This window comes from Trichechus manatus, unplaced genomic scaffold (genome assembly GCF_000243295.1).
Source record: "Trichechus manatus latirostris isolate Lorelei unplaced genomic scaffold, TriManLat1.0 scaffold00045, whole genome shotgun sequence".
Classification (NCBI taxonomy): Eukaryota; Metazoa; Chordata; class Mammalia; order Sirenia; family Trichechidae; genus Trichechus; species Trichechus manatus.
In genome coordinates, this window is record NW_004443981.1 from 1200521 (window position 1) to 1227479 (window position 26959).

The following is a 26959-nucleotide window of genomic DNA, read 5'->3' on the forward strand; positions in this document are numbered from 1 at the left end:
GGAGTATCTTAGATGGCTGCTCACAGGCTTTTAAGACCCCAGACGCTACTCACCAAGGTAGAATGTAGAACATTGTCTTTATAAACTGTGTTACACCAGTTGAGCTGGGTGTTCCCGGTGATCTCCTAATTTTTGACCATACAATTTTTTTTTTAATACAGAAAATTGTTTTTGAATGTGTACACCCAAGATGTGTATTTTATTTACATATATACACACTCACACACTTACCAGTATGTAATAAAATTGTAAAAAATGAAATTTAAGGAGGATAGGATAGAGATAGAAGTATTTCTAATTTAATTTCTGGTGTTTTCTTCCTGCACCTCAGTGGATGGTCTTAAAAACCCAGTTTGGAAATCACTGCTATGTGTTAAGGACTTAGGGCCTTTTGAAGTTCTTTACTTCATTTTTACTGACTCTCTAGAAGGAGAGGCTAGAAATGCATATAGTCAGTATGTCATGTTAGACTGGAAACACTGTGAAATACTCTTAGTAAAGAGGACTTTTATATTCAGAGAAAACAGGAGAATGCACCCCCTTCATTCTGCCACTGTCTTCCTCAGAGGTAAGTGCTTCTAACAGTTTGGTGTGTATCAATGCAGTCTTCCAGACATTTCTCATATGCACATGTGCACATTTATACACGCACATCCGTATCTGTATATATAAAATAGGAATGACACTCCATGGGTTTCGCTGGGATGGGGTTTATTCCACTTACTCTGTGGAGAGAAGCCTAATAACCTAGTCGTTATGAGCGTGGACTCTGGAGTCAGGCTACCTAGGCTTTTGTCCAGGCTCTGCTGCTTACTAGCTGACCTTCATCTCTCTGCTTCAGTTTCCTAGTCTTATAAATAGCGATAACGGAAGCACCTACCACAACGTTGTTGTGAGGATTAAATAAATGTTCAAATATGTAAACTTCCTCTGCTATTTGGATAATTACACTGGAAGCTTTGGAAGGATCTTGGCTTATTTTACATTCTGAAGTTGGACTGGGCACAGTGGGTGATACTGGAAATATCTTTTTAGGCGCCTTGTTTCTTTGTGACTTGTTCTGTTAGACAGTTTTCCTACTTTTCTTTTTGAGGCGGTGTTTGCTGCCCTCTAGTGAACCAGCTGGTTTTCAGGTGCTTCTTGGCTGAGAATGTTCTGCTGAAAAAACTTGTCCTTAATATTTACAACACATGTCATTTGTCAGCGCTCCTAAAAAATTCTGTGTGCATCCACAGCCCTGTTGTAAATTTTGCAAATTATTGTTTAAAAATTTTGAAGAATTAATTTTCAGATATGTGGAGAAAGAATAAAGGTTCTTATTATATAAATTCCAGCACATAGCTTTCTCTTTATTCTGTTTTTCTAGCGGTGTCTATTTAACTGGGAAACCAAAGGCTATAATTCTTTATTAGAATTCTTCTTTTGAAGAGGTTGGGAGAGTCATGTCCACCAAGTTGGTATCCTAAAAGTATGGCTGATTTGTTGCTTAGGGAGTAAATCAAAGTCAAAGCAACCTTTCTCAAATTAAGGCCATGGAAAGACATTCTGTATTCATGGATTGGAAGACTTTAATATTGTTTAGATGACATTATTCCCCGAATTGATTCACAGAGTCAACTCAATCTGTCAGAATCCCAGCTAACTTACTTGCAAAAAATTGACAAGATCATTCTAAAATTCATATGGAAATATAAGGGACCCTGATTATCCAAAACAGTCTTAAAAAAGAATAACAAAGTTGGAGGACTCACACCTCCCTATTTCAGAATTTACTGCAAAAGCTACAATATTCAGAACTGTGTGTTATTGCATAAGAACAGACATACAGATCTGTGGAATGGAATTGAGAATCCAGAAATAAACTCATGTATCTATGATCAAACGTTTTTGACAAGGCAACCAAGATCATTCAGTTGGAAAAGAATAGACTTCCCAATAAAGGGTGCTGAGGCAGGTGGTTATCCACATGCAAAAGAATGAAGTTAGACCAGATACAAAAATGAGCTCCAAATAAATCAAAGACCTAAGAGTATAAAGTTTTTAGGAAAAAACATAATTGTAAATCTTTGTGACCTCAGACTAGGCAGTGCTTTCTTAGATGTGACACTAAAAGTACAAGCACCCAGAGAAAAAAATAAATTGAACTTCATCTAAAGTAAAAATTTTTGTGCTTCAAAGGATACTGTCTAGAAAGTAAAAGGACAGTCCACAGAATGGGAGAAAACATCCACCAGTCAGCTATCTGATAAAGGTCTAGTATCAAACCTAGGCCAAGTCCTCATTTCCCCTCTCCTTATTAAATTTACATTGTTATATCAGTGCAGTTGAATTCATTATTACCACATATATTTTTAATGAATTTATCTATGATCATGGGTCAAACCACCTTCCCTGGCCTCTACCCACGAAGGAAATGCTGAGTACTGTCCTACAATATTTTCCAGGGGAAATGAAACCCAAGATTCTAGATAAAAGCATAATTTAGAAATAATCTGAAGCTTGAAAATTATAGTTTAATAGATGAAAGGGGAAAATATATTAAATTCACATCATCAGGTAGTTATTATTGTTATATTGCTGAATTTATGGTTCACCTTTTCAGTGTTCCTGTCATATGAAGTAAAAATAAAATTCTTTGGGTGTCACATGTCTTTTCAGCCAATCAGGAGCCAGGATTATTTTTTGTATGTCATAATTGAGTTTATTGTTGGGGGAGGAGCTGTAAGTAGGACTCAGGAGATAAAGAGGGCCACATATTAGGGCTTCTTAGTTGTAGCAAAGAGAAGATTGGTCTGGTTTGTTTAGCATTTTCAAATTTGAGTTCTGACCCTAGAAATGTGCAACCCTATCTTTTTAATTATAGGTTTTGAAATGTTATTTACTCTTAATACTTCCTCAGGTAGCAGCCTTGATCACTTCTTCTACTTTTGATGAAGCAGTTTAATGGGCTGTGAAGGAAAGATTCCCAAATAGTAAAGGAGATAGAGAATTTTATGAAAATGTCTTCAAGGTTTCAGTCATCATCACCGATTTTCTTCTCACCGGGGCCAGTTGATTTAGGTTCTGTAACAAATTCCTCTTGTTCACTGAATGAGCTAGACAGTATTTCACATCTTTTAAGGAAAATCTCAACTGATATCAATGAAATTAAAGGAATGAAGGCAGCAATTTTGACAGTAGAAGCAAATCTTTTTGATCTGAATGTTAGAGTATCACAGAACGAAGCAAAAATTTCATCTTTGGAGGTTAAAATGAATGAATATTCAGCATCTACATCTGAATGCAGCAGACAGTTTGAAGATCTTCAAGAGGAACTAGACTTTGAATCACAGTCAAGGACTACTGATATAAAAATAATTGGCTTCCTTAGAAACATTGAGAAAGGTAAACTCTTTGTAGTACACAGTATCTTCTAGGTATTCATCCTTTATATCATTCCACTGTAGCTGAGTGGAGGCAGCAAGTCATAAAGAACTTGAATTCTTCATGGACCTTTAATGACAAATTTGAACTCTACGTGATTTAACCTAGAAGCCTACCTAGAGTTTATCAGAATTCTGTCCTTGATTAGTGTTTTGAAAAGGTAGAGGAGTGTAAAGATGAAGCCAAACTTGAAATGTGAGAGAATGGTTTTTTCATGTATCTGAGCGAAATTACTTTAAAATGTTTAATTTCTTCATTCACTGTTCATGTTAAAGAGCCCTGTTGTAGCATTTGAACCTAGTACTTGGATCGGAAGAGCTTTCTTAATAATATTTCAGTATTTTGAACCCTATGAAGTACATCCCTTTGTACACTGTGGTGTAACGTGTTTGTTTTAAATCAGCGAGTGCGTGATATCTGCTAAGCACTCTGGTTTCCAGAGAAGATTGATATCCACCCATCCCTCAAGGAGCTTACCATCAAGCCTTGTATGAAAATTGCAAACATACCTAAGCTGGAGAAGATCAGTCGTAGGTCACTGTTTTGTTTTTCGTATGGTTATTAGGGAATTATGAACCTGTTTAAGGAATAATAAATGCTATAGATTGAGCTGAAGAAGGACATCATGCTTGGTAGAGTAGAGGATCAGCGAAAGAGGAAGACCCTCAATAAGATGGATTGACACAGTGGCTGCAACAATGGGCTCAAACACAACAATGATTGTGAGGATGGCACAGGACCAGGCAGTGTTTTGTTCTATTGTACACAGGGTCGCTATGAGTCAGAACCAACTAGACAGCACCTGACAACAATGTAGCTTGAGCATCTATCCTTATAGGTGATCCAAATGATGGTTTTTATGCTTTGCAGATACGGGATCTGGACCACAGAGCTCTGAGTGACATACTTGTTCATTTTAGAAGTTTGCCTTTTGGGAACTCCATGACCATATAACAACTGGAGTGTCTTGTTTTATATTGTAATTCCAATAGGTTTTGTTATCTTAAAAGATGAGGAGTGAGGGGACAGTAGGGAGTGGGAAGGTGGGTTGTAATGGTGAGAGCTCAGGTGCTCGAGGAAGGTGTTTGCAGTTGGCTGTGTTCCATCTCCCATGGCGGGTCCGTGAAGTACCTTCCCCTAGCTTTTCCACCCTTTCTATCTTTATCTCCACCATTTACCTCCAGTTTGAGAATACTGACTTCCTGCCGTGGGAGGACCAGAAGTGTCCTACGTTGTAATTTTTGGTTCAACCCTGAGTTCAGCTTTTTGGCCCATAAGATATGCTTTTTTTTTTTTTTGTAAATATTATTAAATTATGTCCCTGAAGCTTTAAGTTATTTCTTAGACTTTCAGTTAAGAACCCAGAAAGATTATTTTTGGCTTAATTTCTGGGAAACACGTATTGGTATAGTTTGTTCTTTAAGTTTAGTGAAGTTTTAAAATTTATATTCTAGGACCTCAACAAAGGCAGTTGCTTTCCCGACTGCAAATTGATCCAGTAATGGCAGAAACTCTGCATATCAGTCAAGGTTGGTAAGAATCCTAAGTTTTCATTGTAGTCTAGCATTTTCAGTAGCTATTTCCACCTCATTTAACGTTCTTGTATGCCTCAGGTCTGCCCTGACGTGCTGTATTTAGATCTGTGAAAATCCTGGAGGGCTGGGAGACAAGGTCGCGTTTTCCTCATGTCACGTGGTGTTTGTGTTTCCACCTCATTCAGAAACTTCCTTTCTTTGATGCTCTTCCACCCAGGTCCCTGCCATCTATGGGCTGTGTGCTCCTTGCCTATCAGGGACGACTGAGTTCCTAACCTGTTCTCTCCCTCTGTACCCAAGTCTTCTCATTGCCCTGAGTTGCTTTAGCATCCTTTCTTCGGCCTGTTAACCTTACCTCCAGTGACCCGCACTTTTACTTCAGTTTAGAATCTCATCACCAGGGCCACACCCTAGTACTTCTTGGAACCACTGTAATTTAGTTTACCTGTGTCCCCTGTCCCCAGTGCACACTGACACACACACCATGAGCTACTTTAGGACTGGATCCAGTACCTTATTTATCTCCATTTCCTCAGTGCCCAGCCCCTGCCAGATGTCTCTTCAGAGTTTGATAAATGCCAGATAAATAAAGGACACCGGTGGATACCTGAAATCTCAAATTCACAACTCTTTTCTCCTGCTTCCTTCTGTTTTCCCTAAGCCTGCCCTTCGTTGGAAGCTCTGGTCCCTTGACTCCACCCTGTCAGCTTCCTGAATTTTCTTCCCTCTCAGTTAGGACTCCACAGTTAGTACTTCTATCCCTGACCCTTCCCTGGCCTCTGTCTCAGAGAAGAGAGGTGTGCTTGTCCCCTGTGAGGCTCACCCACCACCCAGATGCCAGATCCTAACCCATTTGCTGAACATTCTGATGTCACCACACGCCTGTAGCTTTTGTCTCTGCTTCTCCTTGCTGCCTACTAGAAGTGTTTAGATGTTCTGCATCCTTGATTTTGTCCTATCATCTCCAACATTCCGTCCTGCTTTCTACGTAAGAACATTTTCTTTCAAAGAGTTTGGCAGCCAGATTCTGTGTATGTTGTGTCCATTTCATAAGCTTTTGCTCATTTTTTCTTTTCTGTTTCCTTTAGATTTTATTTTTATCCAAAGTGTACATATAGTTGGAAGTGTCAGGTAGTTCTGTGAGACTTACTACAAATGACTGCAGTCCTTCACTTAGCTCCTGTCCTGTTTTTTATTTCTGAGAGCACTTTTGTTTCTTCATGTTCCTTTTTTATTTCTTTTTTTAATTTTAAGAAGACTGATTTTGTTTCATGGGTACAGTACCTTTTGTAAAGATAGATTTTGGTATTTTTTCCCTCCCTCTTTGGTCTTGTTTTCTCCAGGCTGTTTGTTTTGACTGCTGTCTTTCATGATAGATGTTTTCTTCAGATGTCTGAGGATCCTTGGCTGGACACTTAAATGATGATTGGTGTTCTTGATTCATGAGTCAGGGGAGCTTTTGACTTCAAATTTGAATGTAGATCTGCCATGGAGAATGATTTGTCTTGGCTCTAGTTTGGGGGAACCCCTGACATCAGTGTCTTTAGGCCTTTCCTCTTAGGTTGGTCAACGTCTCCAAAGAAGGATATTTCAGACGATGCCTTGGCTGCCAGAGCTCTGGAGCCAAGTAGAGAAAGGGCTGGGAAGGCGCCTCAACCCCAGTTAGTATGTAATGTTCAGTTAACAGCTCCCATTTCTGCATAATAGGTTTTTCTTCAGCATGATTGCTGGCATCTCTCTGTTTTTACCTCCGCAAGGATCCAAAGCTTCACTTTTATCCGTGGGAGAATGTATGAAATTAGCAAAGGTTATCAGCAACTCAAACTCGTTTATTTTAATAGTATGTATTTGGTTTGTTTTTATTGTAGCGTCTTGCCATCAGAGACCATGATGCTTCACCCATAGGCCTCTCCAACAGTGATCAACAGGGAAACACATCTCTAACCTCTCCAAATATGTTCAACTTAGAGTTAGGGGAATAGGCGTGATATGTATCAAAGACAAGAAAAGAGATAAATAGAATTAGAATTTAGGAAGAACTAACTGCTTCTTAAATAGACACTCTTTAACTAGTCCTTTTTGCCCAATCTTCTCCCCCACCTCTTCCTGAAATCCACTGTGCTGCCAGTTCCTCAGCCCATGGAGGATTTGGGATCTGAATTGCTCCGTGACTGGCTTAGGATTCAGCTTTTGCGGATCTACTAAGTTAGTTCCTCCCTTCTATCTGCTTTCCGTTTTTAAAATGCTATGGTGGTTTCTCCTTTACCAGTTATTTTCTTTGTGGGTTTATGACCGCCCCCCCACCCCCCAACCCTTTACTGGCATTTTAGTGGGGTTTCAGAAGGGAGCAAGAGTAAATGCATGGGTTCAGCCTGCGGTCTTTACCCAGAAGATCTCATTTACTCTCCCAGCTGTCTGGTTTCCACTTGACCCAAGCTGTTGATGTTATCCTTTACAGAGGTGGCCAACGGCTCCTGAAGACTGTGAAGATCTGTTTTCAGTGCTCACCTTCCTAAAATCTATAGCATGTAACACTTTCCCAGGTTTTCTTCAGTCTTTTGATCCTTTGGCTTCCAAGACTTCACTCTCTTCTTATTCTCCTAATTGTTCCTTTTCATTCTCCTTTATCAGCACCTCTCCTCCTCCACTGCCCTTAAAATGTTGACTTTACCATATGTCCTGTTCTCAGCAATATTTTCATCTCCACATTCTTGCAAGATGCAAACTAGTAGAAGCATTTGGCCTCAAGAAGTGGAGGGTGGTGGGAAGGAGTCCAGTGGCCCTTGGACCAAATCCCGGGCTCCACCACGGCTGGCCAGGAGCCTTCAGTGCATCATTGACTGAGCTGCAGATTGGTCATCTGTACCGGGGCAAAATCTACTTCTTAGGCTTTGTGTGAGGACGGGTAGGTGAGAGCAATGTCTAGCACTGAAGATGTACAGCTTATTGAACCCTCTTATTTTACCTTCAGAGTCGACATTGCTTGTCTTCTTTCCCTCTTCTACTGAGGGTCGTCTGAATTTTCACCTTTTTCCTAAGTATCTGCCTGAGAGTGCCACAAACTAAACAAATCTAAAATGAAACGTATCTTTATCTTTGCCCCCTTTTAAATCTGCTCTTTCTCCTTTCCTTTATTTCCTGTTTCCATAAATGGCATCATCATCTGCCCAGCGTCTCAGGTTTCTCCTCCTCCTCCTGCTGTGTCTCTGTCTCTCTCTGCCATCTTTGCTGCCCCCTCTGGGATGGTGGTTGAAAACTGCAGCTGCTGTGAGCTGCTCCTGCTGATGGGAGCGTGGTGTGTGTCTTCTCTTCCTCTTAGCTGTGTTAGAGTAGAACAAGGGGTTGAGAATCTTTTAACTCAGCCTCACTGTCTCTTGTGGGCAGCAGCCTCTTAACTGGTATCTAGGACTTCAGTCCATTCCTAGTTCTGTTTCCCTAAAAGCTAGTTTAATCATGTCACCTCCCTAGTTAGAAACCTTTCTGGATACTTCCCTACTTAAAAACCTTTCTTGATTCCTTATTACTTCTAGACCAAAATCTAAACTCATTAAGACATACAAGACCCTGCATTATACGCCTCAGCCTTTCTTGCCACTCACCTGCTGGACCTACCACACACGCCCTTCCAACCACATCACATTTCTCACTACTTCTCAGACTTCTTGTGCCTTGTCATGGCCCTTGCCTTTCTCTGCAAGGTTTCCTCTGCCTGGAATGCTCTACTTGCTCTCCAGCGCATACTCTTCTTCCAGTTTATTTCTGCTCTTTCCCTTAATACTTGCTTCATATGTTCCATCCTTGGTAAACGTTTCCTTAATTTTCCAGAATTAAGTAGGTTCCTTTGTATTCTTCCAACACCTTGTTCATACCCTTTTTTGGGCCACCTTTTGGGTCATGCTGTTCTGAAAATTACATATACGTCTATTTTTCTACTTTTTTCTTTGCGTACCTAGCAGAGGGCTGTTCGGTATTCAGTAAATATTCGTTCAGTGAATGAACACAAATATTTATTCTGTGAATTTCGGTCCCTGTTATTTAGCTGTTTAAAAGAAGTACAACTTGTTAATTTTTTTGTCAGTTGATGGCATATTGATATGCCACCCATATCCATCCTAGGCTGCAGGTCTTGCATGTTTTATAAAGTGGACAGGCTTGAAAAGTAAGTTGTAGATGATGTTAGCTTGTGGCTATTTGCATTGAAGGTCAGAATATTTTCCTTGCCATGTCTTTGTAAATACTCTCATCTTAAAATTCCTTTTCCAAGTAATTCTCTACCTACAAACAGGTAGAAATTACACAAATTCAATATTTCCTCAAGATGTATTCTTGTTTGTAAGTGGTACTGTCCAAAATGATCAAAATCGATTTTAAAAAGCAGTTAAACAGTCTGTGTATCATAACTGTGTGTGTTATAGCATTAGGACTCTTAGATTATCCATGTTTTTAGAAAAGCTTGTACTTAAAGTAAGTGTATATTAGTAATAATATCCCATTAGATACCTCACAGAAGCTCTTTGTATTGTGGGCAGGGAGTGTTAATTAGAATCACTTGGTAATGTGCCAGCTGAGGAAAAGAGTACCTGAGTTCTCTGAAAAGGTGTCTGGCATAGAATCACAGCCTATTCCTGAGGAGAACCGATTGTAATTTTCCTTTGAAAATAATCATGAATATGTAAAAGACTGACCTTCTTCTCACATTGTGTGATGTTGGGGATGCAAGGTATATTCAAAAGTAAACATTTGTGGCCAATTTTTTTGGCTCAGATTACTATGACATGGAATCCATGGTCCATGCAGACACAAGATCATTTATTCTGAAGAAGCCAAAGCTGTCTGAGGAGATAGTAGTGGCACCAAACCACGAGTCGGGGATGAAGACTGCAGATACCCTTCGGGTACTTTCAGGACACCTTATGCAGACTCCACGGTAGATGGTTTTTTTTTTTTCCCTTGTGTAGCTCATTTGTGTTGATTAGATGGTACAGGCTAACCTTAGTTCCCAGCTTCTGCCCTCCTGCCCCAGGCCTCCATGTAGAGTGCTTGTATTGCTGCAACAGTGAGGCCATGCATAGAAGCCAGATTCTATTTTCAAAAAGTCCAATTCATCTTTCTTGTTCAGAAATCAATTAGCCTGCACATAAAAACTCAGTGTATGATTTAGCTGTGTTAATAAGACTTTTGTTTATACACATCCAGGAAATGAAATTTAAAAAGCCAGGTAATTAAAATCAGGAAATTTCTCTAGGGAGAGTTAGCAGATGGGGTTGGGGTGATTTTTTCTCTTAGAAAATGGACAAAATGTTCTATAAAGGAACGAACATACAGATAATAAAATCAGCATAAATATAGAACTGCTGGCCAGTGTATTTGTAGCATAGATGGTATTTTTTAAGTTTATTTCCATGTGACTCTCTGAGGGTCAGATGGACCCAGGGGTCAGTGTTGAGGGGAGATTGTCTCAGTAAGTGCAGGCTGGAGGGTCGTGGATGGGGCTGTCGTAGTGACTGTATGGCACCACGTGTTAGCAGCAGTCCCTTAATGCCGTCCCTGAAGTCCTACTAAGGCTTTTTTACTGGACGAATGTGAAGCAAGTCAGGGAGGGGTAGTTCTGAAGAGCACTTTAGGAGGCACAGCTTTTTGTGTTTGTTTCCCTAATTCTATGGTATTTTCTATCTGTCTGGCAGAGATCTTGTACAACCAGATAAACCTGCAAGTCCCAAGTTTATAGTGACGCTGGATGGTGTCCCCAGCCCCCCAGGATACATGTCAGATCAAGAGGAAGACATGTGCTTTGAAGGAATGAAACCAGTAAACCAAACTGCAGCCTCAAACAAGGGACTCAAAGGTCTCCTCCACCCACAGCAGTTGCAGTTGATGAGCAGGCAGCTTGAGGACCCAAATGGTAGCTTCTCAAATGGTGTGTTGAGAGCTCAGATGATCCCTTTTCAGGGGGCTCTCATTGTGAAGGAATCTTTGACATGTTTCTCTACCTTGAATGAATATTGGTTGGAGGCTTTGTATTTTGTTTGTATCCAGTGGTAGCCTTTTTTATTCCTTCAGACAAAACTACTAGTTAAATTTGAGACTGTGATTGGAGTGCTAACATGGAGTTCAGCCATGGAGCCCTCTTAATTTTGCTTGTTGAAGGATGGATGCTCATTCTTGATGCCTTATTTACTTTTTTTTTTTTTTTTTAAGTACTTATTATTTCCCTTTGTACTAGCAATAGTCTTTCCTGTAACTAATTTGATCTTGAGAGAAAAATTAATTTGGCTTTCGATGCTATTTCTGCTTCAGTGGAATTTTCTTGAAAGGAGTTTCTTGCCTGATTTGTTAAGATACTTGTTGGAGGTATAGAAAGGACTTAATACCTAAAGTTATATTGAAAGGTAATGTTTGGCCGAGACAGATGAACTCAATTCAGATAGCGGCATGCCTCTAGGCAGGTTAACGTTTCTTACGACCGTTTCTTCTCTCACTGGACGCCAGTGGTAGCTAAAGCACCACTGATCATTTTCATTCATGATAGAGAATGATAAGCATGCTCCTCACACCTTCTAAAGTTTTTAGAAAAACCTCTTCACTGTCAGGGAAGATAATTACTGAATCTTAAAAATGCACAGTTTCAAAGAAAAAACAATACAGTAGTAATTACTTCGAAAAATTTCTCAAGTAATCCTTTTTGTGGCATAGTTATGAAAATGTATTGACTGTCTTTTTTAATCATGAAAAATAGACATTAGGAAGAGGTCCTGAGTGAGTGATGGTTAACTAAAAGCCGTACTGCAGTGAGTCAGTATTGGAGTGTCGTGGTTGTGATTGATGGAGGGAGGTGTAACAATGAAAATCTGACCCCTTGATAGAAGGAGGAAGAAGGTTTGTCCCTGAAATATCAAGATCTTTGTATCAGCAGGAAGGAAGACAAAAATGCCAACAGAGGTGGTAAGAACTGTAATGGTCAGGCAGTACAGATTTCTTGATGCCATGTATTTTTTTCTAAAATGAGAGAATTCTTGGGTTTCAGTTTGGTAGAATGATTTTTTTTTTTTTTTTTTTGGTGGGGGTGGCATGCTAGTTTTGTTTCAATGTCGATTTCCGTGTTGGATCCATTGGTGTAGATGTAGTAGGTGGAGACACTATGAATAGCACATTGATGTGAAAACTCTTGGCTAGGTTGTACAGGTGCCAAGGCCGGTACGGAGACCACTGTGGTCAGTGGGGAGCTGCCTGCCCATGGCTTTGATTTAGGCTTCCTCTGCTGCTCAGGGATGAGGCTTTGGCTCTGCATTGCTCTCCGCCTTCAAGCAGGGAGTTTGAAACCTTGTAACTGCTTTTGGTGTAACTGCTGTTTGCTAGTTGTTTCAAAGGTACTACCAACAGAAGCAGCCTCCATTTTAAGCCACTCCCACTAGCCGTTATTCTGTGGCAGCACAGATTTTATAGTTTTCAATATTAAATGAATTTGCTTCTTGAAACTCAAGCAGGAGAAGTTTTAGTAGCTTATGAAATAAATGTTAGTCGGAGGCCTTTGTATATACAACTTAACACATTCCCTTGTATTTAACTTCTTTTATATCGCTCGCGAGTATCCAGCCACCTTACTTACTTTCCAGCCAAGCTGCTCTGTTAGTCTTGTCTCATTTGTACCGGCCTCTCATACATATACCATAGTCTAACGTATGTTCTTTAAGAGCAGGGCACGACACTTTCTTTGCAGGGGTGACAAAAGACCCATTTAAAAGTGGGGGAAACTCCTCCCTCTAGCCCTACCCAGTTTTCTTTGGAACTAAGAATACTTCCATATCCTAGAGCCAAAATAACTTTACTGAGTATGTTTAAAGTACTATGGGAAATTTATATATTGGGTGTAGCCATAATAGTTGTTTGATGATGCTCCTGTCTGAGCTGTGTGGCGGATTTGTGCCTTGTACCCCTATAATGAACACTGAAGCTCAGTCTTCATGACCAAACAGTCGTGAGACCCAGCTTCATGAGAGCAGTAAGCACTCATAATACTAGTTGCTGCTGCTGTTAGGTTACAGTTGGTTGGCTATTTCGCATTCTTTACATGTAGTCATCAAACTCGAAGGAAGACATTATTTTCTTTTCGTATAGATGAAGAAATTGAAGTTTAGAGATGACAGATGACACTTGCCCAGAATGTATATAACTCAGCTAGTAGGTTACAGAGCCAAACTGGAACTGCCTGACCTGAGGCAGATGACTAGAGGAATGGGATTGGAGTGCTACATGACTTCATAAACATGAATATAAACCATGATATGTTAATACTCATGACTTTTTTTTTCTTTTTGGCTAGAGTGTCTTGGGCCAGAAGTTGGCCACTAAATTTGGGCCTAAAGGTGTAATTTCACTTATTTTATTCAGTGGTTTAAATTTTAGTTGCCAGTATTTAAAATTTAAATGTCAACATAAAAAGATTTTGGGCTCCCTGAAAAAGGAGACAGTCTGGCAACACGGGCCCCTCTTTCCCATGTCAGAGTACCTGACATTGTAATTGGACAGGACATAGTGATTGGAGTGTCAGGGAGCCCTGCAGATGGTGGGTGTGCTAGTGCCCGCCTCTCCCTTTGTTTCCCCAACACGGAGAAGTTCTTGCCATTCACCATCTTACACCAGCCTGGTGATCTTCTGGGCCCTGTAGGTGATGGTATTGGTGACCCATTTAGGCAAAAATGTCTCCCTCGTTTTTTAGACATTGCTGTGAGTTTATCACCTTGACTTAGAAACTACATATACCCCAGTAAGTGGGAACATTTTTTATTTGGACTTCATAGTCTTGCCTGAATGTTAGAGTTAATTCACATTCCTTACCACCTTAAAGGTGTTTTCAGTTTCCATGTATTTTTATCATCTCCTAGTTGACATCCTTCCCTCTCTTACATTTAACCCAGCTCTGAAATAATACTGAGAATCAGAGTTTAGTGCTAGAACTTTGGCTGTAGTAACAGAGTCCCTGTCCAGTTTACTTTTCACAAGAACTGCAGTTTCTGTCCTGATTATCTTATAGGATTCTATTACCAGTGTTCATCAGATTATTTGGGCTCCTTTGTTTTGTGTTACTATGAAAAGAATATAAGATTTTAAGACTGGGGATTAAGGGAAATCTATTAAAGGGGCCATGTACCCAACTGATCATAATTAATGAGATCCTTTCCCTTTGTAGCTGAGATGAGCGAATTGAGTGTGGCACAGAAACCAGAAAAGCTTTTGGAGCGCTGCAAGTATTGGCCTGGCTGTAAAAATGGAGATGAGTGTGCTTACCATCACCCCGTTTCACCTTGCAAGTAAGTAGCATCAAACTGATTTAGGTGTTCAGGTTAATGTCTATAGCTTATCGCTTATTTTCTTCTCTATGGATAAATTTCAACAGCTTGTTATAGTTTTAAAACTAAACGCAGTGGCACTTGCCACAGCCCCCCCAGAACAGTATACCTCTGTGTCTGTGTGGTTGCTGGGCTGCGGGGGAAGGGAAGATGGGGAGGCTTCGTGGTGCCTCAAACCTGGGAGATACTGAGATTTCTGGTTTCCTTGAGGGTTCTGTACATAACTGCCCTCGTTTGTATGTACTGTGTTCATACACACATACACAGATTATTTTGAAGAGTTGGGAAAATTTTAGTTAACAGTAATGAGAAGATGTTTTGGACTTGGGTTTTTTTTTTTTTTTTTTTTAACCCACTGGCTGGTTCAATGTAATGAGCTTTGTGAGAGGATGTTTAGAAGAATTTGTTTTTTAGCCCTGTAGGTAGAATTTCTCCATGTTCTAGCCTCTTTAAGGAACTTCTGATGTGGGAATAATATGGACATACTTACTGGGAGACCATGGGATGGATCTCTTTAGTTGTAGCATGGTGCCTTGCACATAAGATATGTTCACTGTATTTTTTGGTTTACTTCATAACAGTTACAAACATAAGACTTTGAATAGAGAGTAAGTGGTGTGATTTTATCACACACACAAAAAAAAGCTTTTGCCTTTCATGGTGAGTTGGCTTGAGCTGAAAAAGTTTGGTATTATCCTTGGCTCTGGAATAGACAGTTGTGTCCTATTTGATATCTTGCCTCATTTAAAAATGGAGTATCCTTTTTTTCTGTTACTTCTGTGTTTCTCAAAATAAGCAGTGATGATAGTGTATAAAAGAGCTCTTAAGTGTGAATACTACGCTTTTTTTTTTCAGAGCCTTTCCCAATTGTAAATTTGCTGAAAAATGTTTGTTTGTTCATCCAAATTGTAAATATGACGCAAAATGTACTAAGCCAGATTGTCCCTTCACTCATATGAGTAGAAGAATCCCAGTACTGCCTCCAAAACCAGGTAAGTGACTTTGTGCACTACATTGAGTACAAAACGGAAAATGGTGTTTTGTGAATGTAAACTGAATTTAAAAAAAAAAAAAAGTGTTAGAAATCACTTTGACAAAAAATCAGTTAATGTAACCAGTCTTTAAAGAACAATTATGTCTGTCCTATAATATTCTGATGTGTCTTATCTTGACTAATGTATAAACCTTATTCTATTTTAATTTTTAAAATGGTTCCCACCCCCATAAAAAAAAAATCACTTGATTTATATCAATCTTTGTCCTTATTTTCATCAGCAGTTACAACACCAGCACCACCTTCTAGTACTCAGCTCTGCCGTTACTTCCCTGCTTGTAAGAAAATGGAATGTCCTTTCTATCATCCAAAAGTAAGAACTTTTATTTTCCCAGCAATCAACTTAGTGACAACTTCTCAATTCTGAGATCTGGAAGATCACGAGTACATGTAATGGTTTGCATTTTTTCCAGTTCAACTTGTTTGTCAGAGTTTGCTCGATAGCCCTTGAGACCTTTAAGTTATTCCCTCGATGTTACTGTGCCCCAGTCTGGCCTCTTAGGCCAGGTGTCCTGAACTATTTAATGTTAGTATCCCTAAGCTCTCAGGAAAGGGAGCTCATCTTTATTAGTCACATTTTCCATTCTTCTCTTCCCCTAAGCATGAGGAGGGTGTGTTTTTACTTTTTATTTTACCTAATGCCAGAACTGAGATGATGAAGTCTAACTGTACTGCTCAACACCATCCAAGCTTGTAGCAATAGTTTCAGTGTGCTAAAGATTGGTGTGCTGTATCTCTACTTGTTCAGAGTGCCTCATCTCCCCAAGAGAGCAGCCGGACGACCATATGAAAGACCCTCACTTCCCCCAACTGTAACTGGGCAGAGAATAGTGACAGGTGTAAATGATGCTGGGCCGGGTGTGCGAAGATGAATACTACATTGGTTAGAAGAAATCTGTATGTTGAGGTTCCTTTTGAAATTTCATTTGCTGTGATCTGACTAGGATTTTGTGTCTCAGCGGGGGCAGGGGGTGGATTTGTGTCTTGTTCATTTATCAAGGCTTCAGTAGTCCTAACATGACGGGCAGTATCTCTTGCGCCATTTCTGGTTAGGGTGGGCTGGGTACTTGCATCTCAGGTTGTTGTGGGTTTACTTGTATTAGCTTTGCAAATGTTGTTGAAACAACACTGTCTTCAGCACTGTAGGTTTAACACTCAGTGTACAAGACCTGACTGTGCGTTTTACCATCCCACCATTACTGTACCACCACGACATGCCTTGAAATGGATTCGACCTCAAACCAGGTAAAGATTAACATTAGTTTTTCCAGTGTTACTTCAAACACTTTTTCCTAATATAGGTGGGTGGTTTCTCAAATTTATAAACTCATAAGTATTGGGGAAACTGCAAGCTAGCAATTTGATTTTTTTCTGCTGTTTAATTATACAAGGGTCCTTTGAGAAATAATTTGTTACAGTGACCAAATTTTGTTTTATCCAGTGATTGATTACCTAGATCATCTCCGAATCAGATTTCTTTTACTCCTGATCATCCACTATGTGAGCAAATACAAAGGCCTTTAGGAATACACACACACACACACACACACACACACACACAGCGTATGAATATCAGATCTATCTTCCTAGACATTAGCAATTATAAAACATTGAAAAGAAGTTTCAAAATATTTTAGTGTGGCCTATAAGTTTAATTATGTATGTTATTATTATCTTACATGTACCTTACATAATTGAATAATCTTAAAAATCTGATATTTACATTGTAACTTGTAGACCAAATACTCACTGTCTGAAAATATTCAACTTTAGCTGAGATATATGGTATGTATGGATGCAAAGCAGTGTAACATTGTTGGTTCTGTTTATTCAGTGAATGACACCCAGTCCTACCCGGCAGAAGATCGTGGGTTTTGAAAGTTGCCATCTACTGATGAAAGATATTCTACAGAACTTGTCAAATCTTTGAAACCTGGAATATATTGCTTTCATAATATCAAGTTTATTGCCTATCTGAAGTGTCTAATTTTTCAAGCTTGTAAGGTGTTTAGTGGTTTTAACATGGAGTGTTTTTTGTTGTTGTTCATTTTGTTTGTTTTTACTATGAAAAGACAGTTCAAGGAAAAGCTAAAGTCTTTTGAAACGTGTGAGGCATGTCTGTACACTGCTATTTTAAGTATCAGCATTTGTAATGTGGTATTTTTCAAAATCCACTGTGAAAACAGAAGCGTGGCCGGAAGTGTTGAGGTGGCTTACAATAGTCATTCAGTTCTGTTTGTTTTTTCTTTGTTGTTTGTCTTTTAAGTGAATTTACTTTGAGAAGCATACAGGCCTCTCAGGTTGAGTGCCGCTTAGGTAAAATGGTTCCTCACCTTCTGGGAAAGGACTAGAGAGGTAGATGTGTAGTGTGAAAACTGTTGGAATGGCAAGTATAAAAAATGTGAACACTTCCTTAAAATGCTTTCATTTACTATTAACATATGCTCTTTAAATAAATATTTTGGGGAACTACATTATCACAAAATTATACAAATTTTTTTACAAGTATATATATATATCCATAAAGTATCAGAAAACAGATTTTAAACTCACAAGATATAGCCATACATATATATACTCTTACATTCTGAAAAAAACATTCTTCGAAATAACCTCACAGAAGATACACTTAGTTACTACTAAAGATAATTTTTGAAATGTAAAAATTAGATTTAAATAGTATATTTTAAATGACAGCTATATAATTATAGAGATCGGATGGGTAAACCTCAAAATAGGACTAAACTTCTGGACTGTTGAATTAATATACAGAGTTTTGTGTGTATGGTTTTTAAAATTGTTAAGGCAAGAAGTGTCAAATGCTTTAGAATTAAATAACCAATGGATCACTGATTTAAAGATACATACTTTTTTTTTTTTTTAAATTAAAGCTACAAAGTAGTTAGAAAAGAATTAATGCAAAATGGATAATACAGACTTAGACATTCTCAGGACCAAATTAAATTAGTGCTGTTTTAAAAAAAAATTCATTGACTTGCTTAGTCGTGAAGCCAGGGGACATAATAAAACCACACGTGTAAAAGAAAGTCCACGTTCAAGAGCATAAAGCCAGCAGTCAAAGGTTTTGTGGTCTTTTGGTTTTCCAATGGAGAGGAAAGAATCAACCAGTTATTAAACCATTCTGTAAGTTGCACTTTGCTGTGCTGATCTCAAAGACTTGACACGTGAGGAAAGACAAAGCACACAGTAGCATAGAGCTATCATGTCGTTAGGCTTAGGTGGAATGACAATCCTACTTTCTTTCAGAAGAGTTTACTCCACTGAACTTAAGGCGTTCATTCCAGAGTTACTAAATTGATAACGCTTTACTGTCTCTGCAGAAGTAATTTGTTTTAAATTTCTGAAAATACAGACTCTTTTTATTATTTATACATGGCATACAGTTGCATTCTTATAGTTCTACTATAAAGAACATAAATGGAAAAAAAAGGGCTTAAGTGGTTTATTTTAGCCATTTTACGTCAAGGAAATAACATGCTAAAATCTGACCATTTTTTGCTATTTAACAGAGACTACCGGAAAACATTTAAGAGTGTAATGTTATCATTCAGTTGCTATGGTTTATGGACACGCTAAGGTTGACCCTAAAACTTGTGTTGGGTAATTTGGTCTAAAATGAACCACCATAAAAAAGGGTCACAAAAAGGGATGGGAACGCGTGTGGCTGACAGGCCACAGCTTGTCCCCGAGGGCACAGTGTGTTTTGGCATGCATTGATACAGAGACAGCAACCGGCACTCCAGGTACCAGGAGGCGGCTCAGGTTACCAATCCAGGAGCTTAATCAGGTACTGTGCACAAAAATAATTATCTGAGTTTAAAAAACAGTAATACAGGGCAGAATCTAAATGGCCTACTACATTTATTAACCTTCCCTTGGTTGATGGCTGGTACAAGCAGGGTGGTCAGTAGGTGACCTTTAATCATGATCTTCAGCTGTGAAACTGATTTGTGCCTGAGTGAGTCTGGCTTCTGCCAGGTTGGCCACTTTGAAGAGCAAAAATGCAGCAGAAGCGATTTTATTCTACATAGTTTCTACCTACACACTAATGGAAATGGAGTTTCTCTTTAGCCAAAAGTTGGCAAACTTGACCCATAAGGAAAATTTAAAACTGCAACAGCCTCAAAAAATGGAGTATTTTTATGGGAGTGTAGTGTTTAGGATATTTTTTTCCTTTAATTTACTGACAGAATGGAAATTTAATATTATGTATTCTAAAATTCAGCTTAATTTAGGAGAACCCACTTACGGGAATAATGAAAGATTATTATGTTTCAAGCTTCCGAATGCCTTAATATTTCAGACACAGCTATTCAGAGCTGTAAAACTGACGAGGTTCAATCACTGGTGAGGCTTTCTGTGATATAATTCAGTCGCATCTGTTTTTAATACTCACAAATATTGGACATAGAAATTAGGTATTTGGAACTTTTGTGTGTCCTGTCAAAACAAACGACTTTCCAGAAACCCAAGGGAAGGGGTCTCTTATGCTGCAAAGATAACTGACACGAGACCAATAGTGCATCTTCAACTTCTTCACACTTAGAAAAATATATATATTTTTAATAGCAGTCTACATAATTTCCAATCTCCAGGAAACTACAGGTAGACTAACAGCAAATTCCTGGATGGTTAGGACTGATCTTTGGCAGCATTTAAGGTGAACAGGAGTAAGAATCTGAGAGTTCAGCCTCAACACACCACAAAGGGGTTGTAATGACAAGTCTCCCAGATGGACCTGTATTCATTCATTTTGGATGGGATCTATGGTATGGTATACATCTAACGGAACAAATTTTTCCAATAGAAAAAACTATAAAAATTTTATTCCAATAGTTATTAAATTGTATAACTTTATAAATGTGAACTTAATCCTTTCATTTACATGTTAAGCAAATGTTTATATGAGATTATACATCTACCAATATATTGAGTATTCTCTTCCAGTTAAATGCTACTGCTGCCTAAAACCTTAAAAACTGTACACCATTGGAAATGACTGTTTATCGTACTGCTTTTCCACTAATGAGGCTACTATCATGTTTTTTCAATTATAGAGATGGCTTTTGAACATAAGATTGACAGTAGCTCAAGAATGAAAATACAGTAATCATACACTACTACCTTTACATCTATTCCTGAATTCAAAACTGCCAGGAGAAAAGTGTCCTTTATAAAAAGCTTTATTAATGCTTAAGAAGCATTGTACTCTCTAAGTAAAGCTTGTGTCTGTCTCCTTACGGAAAACAATATTTGCCTTTTAAAAACTGATCTTTTATAGTGGTGGTGGTGTTTCACTGTGGAAATGCAAGGATAAAATATTTCATTAAACGATGAACCTTGAAAATAAACTATGAATGCTGAGAACACAATTTTGCTTTAAAAAAAAAAAAAGAGAAATTATCCAAGTTGGGTTTTAAGCTTTTGGTTGGTTGGTTTGTTGAGGTGCTGCCCTCTAAATCTGCCCCGCAGGTCTGCCAAATTTGCAATCTACCCAAAAAGAAGGGCTGGCTGTTACCAAGTAGGCATTCAGTCTTTCCTCGAAATTTAACTATCTGGCAGTGTATGGATTATGGAGAGTTATCCAAACTGAACTGCAAACATTTGGAACTTATCAGTCTTCTATTGTGATTCTGGGCCTTTCCCCCCATTACAATCTTGGGTTAGCACCACTTGACCAAGCAGGGTTTTTTTTTTTTTTTTTCCTCTGTAATCCTGGTCTCTCAAGGCTGTTAATTTACGTAGCATTTTCTCGGCATCCGTATCTTTCAGTGAGGCATATGTACACATTTCCAGACAAATAAACTGCAGTCAGAGAAAAAAATTGCAGTGAGTACATTATATTTCTAGATTTTCAGAACAGTTTAATGTTTTTCAAATGAGCTTTCAAATCACATGTGTAAAATTTTTCCTCAACTCCTTTGATTCTGTATTTACATAGTATAGGACTTGGAGTAACCATCTGGTTATGCTACCTTTGGTAAGGCTGATTAGCTGAGTTCATAAACTGAGGTTGTAGAAGAATTTATATTACATCTCTTAATAACTAGTAAGACAGTCTGCTCCTTTTCTTGGGCTGAGAAAGTTACCAACCTGCAGTCGTCACCTCCAGCACTAACAACATGCCGATCCCCACTGGTAAAACGGATGTTAGTCACGTGGGGTGAATGACCGAAGAACCTTTTGTGTTTTGCCTAAAAAAAGACAATGAAAAATGAAGCTCAGGGCATGTGATGCACAAAAGGGTCAAAGGTTCCTTTATACATACTCACAAAGTACAACTCGATTTATATTTCTACCATTATTAAGAGTGCCAGAGATCACTACAAAAATCTTATTAGAAAAAGTGGAGGAAAGGACTGAGAAGAATGGGATATTACAGAATTAAAGCAGAAATAGTGACTAGTCAACAAATGAACCATAATCTCTTATTACAAGGGCTCTGAAGAGAGAAGGGAGGACTGAAGCTAATGATTACATTGCTATTTCAGAGTTAGAATGGATCTGCACTTAACACAAACCTGGTTATTTGGGCAGTCACGTCTCCAGATACTCTGAAATGTTTTTCTCTGAGGAATCTGAAACTTGGCTAATACACTGATTAAAGGTTTGCCAAAAGGCCAATCACAGTTTTCTTAGGATGATTTCCAAAGATAGTATTACTGGGGGGAAGGAGAGGGAATATTTCAAATAGCTTTTTAGTTCAGGGTAATGGATCTAGAAGTAGGAAGTTTGGAAAAAATTTTAGGAATACAGGAGAAATTTTAAAGTATTTTCAGATCAGGACAAAACATATTTTAGCTATCAGCTCATGAGGGGAAAAGTACTAATGTGGTCAGTAATCTCAGCTGGGAGTAAAATGATAGGAAATACTAAACTGGACACAGACTTACAAATTTTTCAGGGCATGGGAAGTCAAATAACTTAACCATGCCGAAGTCATCGCCTGTTACAAGGCTGATTCCTGAATGAGAAACGCAGGCACAGTTGACGTCGGCTTTATCAGCATGTCTGGACCAGATTCCCATAACTTCATCTCCCAGAATACTAGAGGGAAGAAATAAAACCAACCCAGCAAACACAGGTTTACTCTACTGAAAGAAGGGAATTTCTTGGCAATCTCTAAGTCCCTAATCATGTTATTTAAAACACAGGAAATAAGGTGGATGTTTGGAGGCCTCTCCTCCCTCTTTAATGAAATTTTATAATTTAAAGGGCTTACAGACTTAACCATCCTATAACAATTCAAATAAATACTTCACAAAAAACAGATACCAAGTATTTTTTAAAAGTGATGCTGATGATATGGGAGTTTGATAGCATTTTTCATTTTCATTGATTAAAAGCGGATGCTCATGGTTACTAGTCATAGCCAGCAAATCTGAGCCAATATTTAAGCTTTCATTTTATCTAACAGCTTCAAGATAGCATTCCTTTAGATAGAAAAATAATAGTTGCCAATAGCACCACATATATTTTTATTACCTGTTATTAAGCCTAGTGTCAAGGAAAATATCGGGGTATCTTTAAAGTCTAACTTTGATTTCCTTTCTTTAAAAGACAGCACACCCATATAGCACAGAATGGCCAATCGGAAAGGACCCCTGCATGCACAAACCATTATCTCTTCCTAGGAAGAATTCAAAGTATTGTAACAAAAACCTGAAACTCAATTACTATTTCCTACTGTTGAGAAACAGGATTTCCCGATTTTCTAACTGCCCTCAGTTCTTCCTTTCTGAACAGATGAAGCATTTACCTAGTCCACGTAGCCCAAGTAATTCTGTCAATGGCAGCCTGATCCAGAAGATGTTTTCCTGAAGGCACTTCATAGACATGCCGTTTATAGCAACCAGTGGAGACCTTTCATCATGTTAAAATGGGACAAGAATTCCATTATGTAAGGTAAAATAAGCAAGAGGTTTATAGTATACTGGCAAAATGCTACTTGATTTACATTTCTAACATTATCAACACAAAGATCACTACCAAAATCTGTTAGAGAAAGTGGAGGAAAGGACCGAGAAGAAGGATACTACGGAATCAATGCTAAAATCATGACTAGTCAATAAATGTGAGAGTGCAAAGCTCTGGAACTCAGGAGCTTGCAATGCATTCACTGACAGGCAATGTGAAAGCAGAACCACCTTTGTGAACTGGGCAGGTAGTACTGGTACTGTACCTGGAGATACCTGCTATCTGCAGAGAAGTCCATTTGAATGACAAAGCTCGGGATGTCTTTGCAGTAGCTGATTCTGTTAAGGGTGGGCCCCAATGTTAGGTCATAAAAATCCACTGAGTTCTCACTAGAACCCACTGCCAGGTACCGGGAATCTGGACTAAATCTGGATATGTAACAAAACGTAAAAGATGTGTCAGACCACATGAATTAGTCTATATGTAAGACCAGTGACTTCCTTTCTAGCTCTTGAAAATTAGTTATATGTGATATGGTCTCAAACTTACATAAATTTACCTGATAAGACACAACTGATGCAGAGAGTCATCTGTGTTACATGAAACAAGAAAGCTTTTATATTTTACTTGAAATTAAATGTTTCCTGAATTCTCATCTCTCAAGTCATAAGGAAGACTGAAGAACTGACACCTTTGAATTGTGGTGTTGGCGAAGAATATTGAATGTACCGTGGACTGCCAAGAGAACGAACCAATCTGTCTTGGAAGAAGTACAGCCAGAATGCTCCGTAGAAGCAAGGATGGTGAGACTACGTGTCACATGCTTTGGACATGTTATTGGGAGGGATCAATCTCTGAAGGACATCATGCTGGGTAAAGTAGAAAGTCAGCAAAAAAAAAAAAAAAAACACCCTCAACAAGATGGACTGACACAATGACTGCAAAAATGGGCACAGGTATAAAAACGATCGTGAGGACCAGGCAGTGTTTCATTCTGCTGTACACAGGGTCGCTATGAGTCAGAACCGACCCAGTGGCACCTAACAACAACATACAAAAAAATTTTTTTTTTTTTAAATCACTAACAATTACATAACTAAATTCCATAATTCCCTAAAATAGGATTCTTCCATCTGGAAAAATGGTGTCTTAACAGCAAAAAGCAGATGATCTTAACACACCTCAGGTTATTAGAACAAAGAGACACTACTTATAGCTTGGAAAACATTTTTTAAAAGACAAAATGAAGTACTATTTCACCTCATAATCATGGAAGGGAGTATGGGACAATTCAGTCTTTGGAAAATATTCCGAGTCTTGTTACGGTGACTTAGGGACACTTGGGGGGCTACGGGAGGCCAATGTTACTGTTTTATATCTTGAAGTTCTGAGTATGGTTTCATTTTTAAAGAGTTCTACTGTGTGAATAGAGTACCAGCTTTCAACAGAGCTGGATTAATAATCTACAGATCACACAGAAGTGTTCAGTAAGTGGTAGCCACTATTAAAATAGCTTAATGAAAAATACAGGTTTAAGAAAGTTTTACATTAACTCAGATTCTGGGACACAGAAGATGTTCAATGAGTATTGATTAAATGAATCAACACTCATATTCTCCAACTGAGATAATTAAGGGAATAATAAGTAGTAAGGAGATGTTTGAGGGTAGAACTTCGGTTTTCCAGGCTGACAACTTCCAAAGGGCAGATGACTCTATATTCAGTATTACAGTGGCAGATAGTTCTTGACAAGATGAACTTAGTGGACACTCATCATCCAACATTCCCTAGTGCTTGTATTAGACACTGTGGTGGGACACAGTGGACTTACAACTTAGCAAGAGAAATAAACAAGTATATATAACAGTTGTATTTCAGCATATGATTTCTGATGTGATAAAATGCTACAGGAACTTGGAACCTTTTTCAAAGGTGTAGCTAAGGAAAATTTTTCAAATGCATGCTGGGTCATTTAAGTACATACTGGAAATGCTTTTCCATTTGCTGACTAACCTGATATCATGGATGGCACATCGTCTGTCTCTCTTCTTTCCCCATATTTTTAGAGAGCTCACCAGTAAAATGATAAATTCTCCATTTTTCATTCCAATAGCCACCATGTCCCCTTCAGGGCTGTAACACACAGTACGGGCAGCATGTCCCAAATTCACTTTGTTTAACATCTTCTGCATAATAAAAGAGTCAAAGAACTACATTAAGTATAGTACTCACAGATTAAACCACTTTCCCCCCAAAATTCTCAACCTAATTCTGAAGTAGTTCTTTAAGTGCTAACAATTTAGGTCTTGCACTACCCTTTTTAGAAACTGTAACATTAAAAAAAAGTTTGTACCTACTTTATCAGCAATATCCCAGAGTCTCACTGTCCCATCTTCAGCAGCAGAAAGGAAAAAGTCGCTGGAAGGATGTGTTGCTAGTCCCCAGATCGGTCCATCCACATGACCATTAACTAAAATATTACATGCTGCATTTTTCTCTCCAATTTCAATTATTTCAGCATTCCTTGTCCCAACTAATAGCTTGCCCTGAAACAAATGGACCAATACATCGGATGTAATACAATAGTTGCTCTTCTTAATCACATAAGAATGATGCTATTTTACTTTCAGAGAACTTTCTGCTGTTCTTTTTACTTTTTTACCAGCAAGCGAATCATTTGCTCGTGCAAACATCTGTGAGTAGAGGTACACATTTCAAGAGCGCTGGGCTGGGCTGCATGTTACAGTCCATGCTAAATAACAGAACTTTTCTCTAAGGTAACGCACTAGCTGCAATAATTAAAGTTTTGACTTTGACGAGGATATTTTAATCTTACGCTCTCCGAAGAGTAAGTATATTTGGACTATAGGAAGAAAATACTAGGGCTTTTATTTATACTTACTTTTTAACTGGAAAAAAAAAAAAAAAAAGCTTATATTTAATGTACAGACTGAAGATAATGTATGTAACTTAACAAATACACTTACTGGGATGCATACATGTTCCACATTTTTAATAGGAATATGTGTTTTGTTTTTTTTTTAAATGGAGACAGCTGCTCTATTCAAAATGAGTCAACTAAGGAAATGCAATTCTGTCTACCATTGTTCAGTTAGCAGATTCAAGAAAATGTGTAGCTTCAAATACAGGTGTTTAGACGAAGTGAGGAGCTTCCTATTTTGGGCACTACCTTGCCAACAGTGGACCTGTAAGGAAAGCAGCAGGGAAAAGGCAGAGTAAAACTGGCAAGCAAACCCTCCTTAAAGAAATTAACATTGAATATTCGGTAGTTGCAAAGGGCAAGAGAACCACAGTAATAACTGCTATTTCCTGCTGCGCCGTATGGGCTAAAGGAACACATCTTACCTTGCCTCTGCAAACAGAACGAACACAGTCCGTGAGTTGTCCTGTCTCAAGCCTGAAGGCACGGCATCGCCTCAGTTCCTGATCCCACAATTTAACTGCTCCTCCTTCTTTTGACCTAAGTGAAGAACCCAAACCCAAACAGGAATTTATTATTGGCTATAAACAATAATTTTTCATTGTAAACAAATACTAAATTATAAGAATACTAAAAAGGACTCTGAAATTTGTGATTTGCTTCTAATACCCTAAACATTCTATGGCAATTTTAAGATACACTGTATGGCAGTCAAACATGT

The 26959-nt window shown here is 38.5% G+C and overlaps 2 protein-coding genes across 11 annotated transcripts in view; one reads left to right on the forward strand and one right to left on the reverse strand.

Moving 5' to 3' along the window:
- Positions 1-20781, forward strand: part of ZC3H14 (zinc finger CCCH-type containing 14) — a 47751-nt gene extending 26970 nt beyond the window's left edge. The window contains exons 10-17 of one of the 8 annotated variants that reach the window (XM_004376651.3): positions 4878-4952; positions 9723-9885; positions 10643-10875; positions 14146-14266; positions 15161-15297; positions 15581-15672; positions 16498-16604; positions 17194-17334. In XM_004376651.3, the coding sequence (XP_004376708.1) occupies positions 4878-4952; positions 9723-9885; positions 10643-10875; positions 14146-14266; positions 15161-15297; positions 15581-15672; positions 16498-16604; positions 17194-17200 (935 nt within the window). In that variant the 3' untranslated portion in view covers positions 17201-17334. Of the gene's footprint in view, positions 1-4877; positions 4953-9722; positions 9886-10642; positions 10876-14145; positions 14267-15160; positions 15298-15580; positions 15673-16497; positions 16605-17193 lie in introns of all 8 variants that reach the window. The other 7 variants (XM_023731684.1, XM_023731682.1, XM_023731686.1 and 4 more) reach the window with 7 other exon arrangements.
- A 283-nt stretch (positions 20782-21064) lies between these two features.
- The window catches only part of EML5 (EMAP like 5), a 144108-nt gene continuing 138213 nt past the window's right edge, over positions 21065-26959 (reverse strand). For 2 of the 3 annotated variants that reach the window (XM_004376655.2, XM_023731681.1), the window contains 8 exons: positions 26664-26778; positions 25655-25843; positions 25311-25483; positions 23563-23725; positions 23140-23243; positions 22274-22427; positions 21474-21574; positions 21065-21185 (listed from right to left, as the gene is read on the reverse strand). In XM_004376655.2, the coding sequence (XP_004376712.1) occupies positions 21149-21185; positions 21474-21574; positions 22274-22427; positions 23140-23243; positions 23563-23725; positions 25311-25483; positions 25655-25843; positions 26664-26778 (1036 nt within the window). In that variant the 3' untranslated portion in view covers positions 21065-21148. Of the gene's footprint in view, positions 21575-22273; positions 22428-23139; positions 23244-23562; positions 23726-25310; positions 25484-25654; positions 25844-26663; positions 26779-26959 lie in introns of all 3 variants that reach the window. The other variant, XM_023731680.1, reaches the window with a different exon arrangement.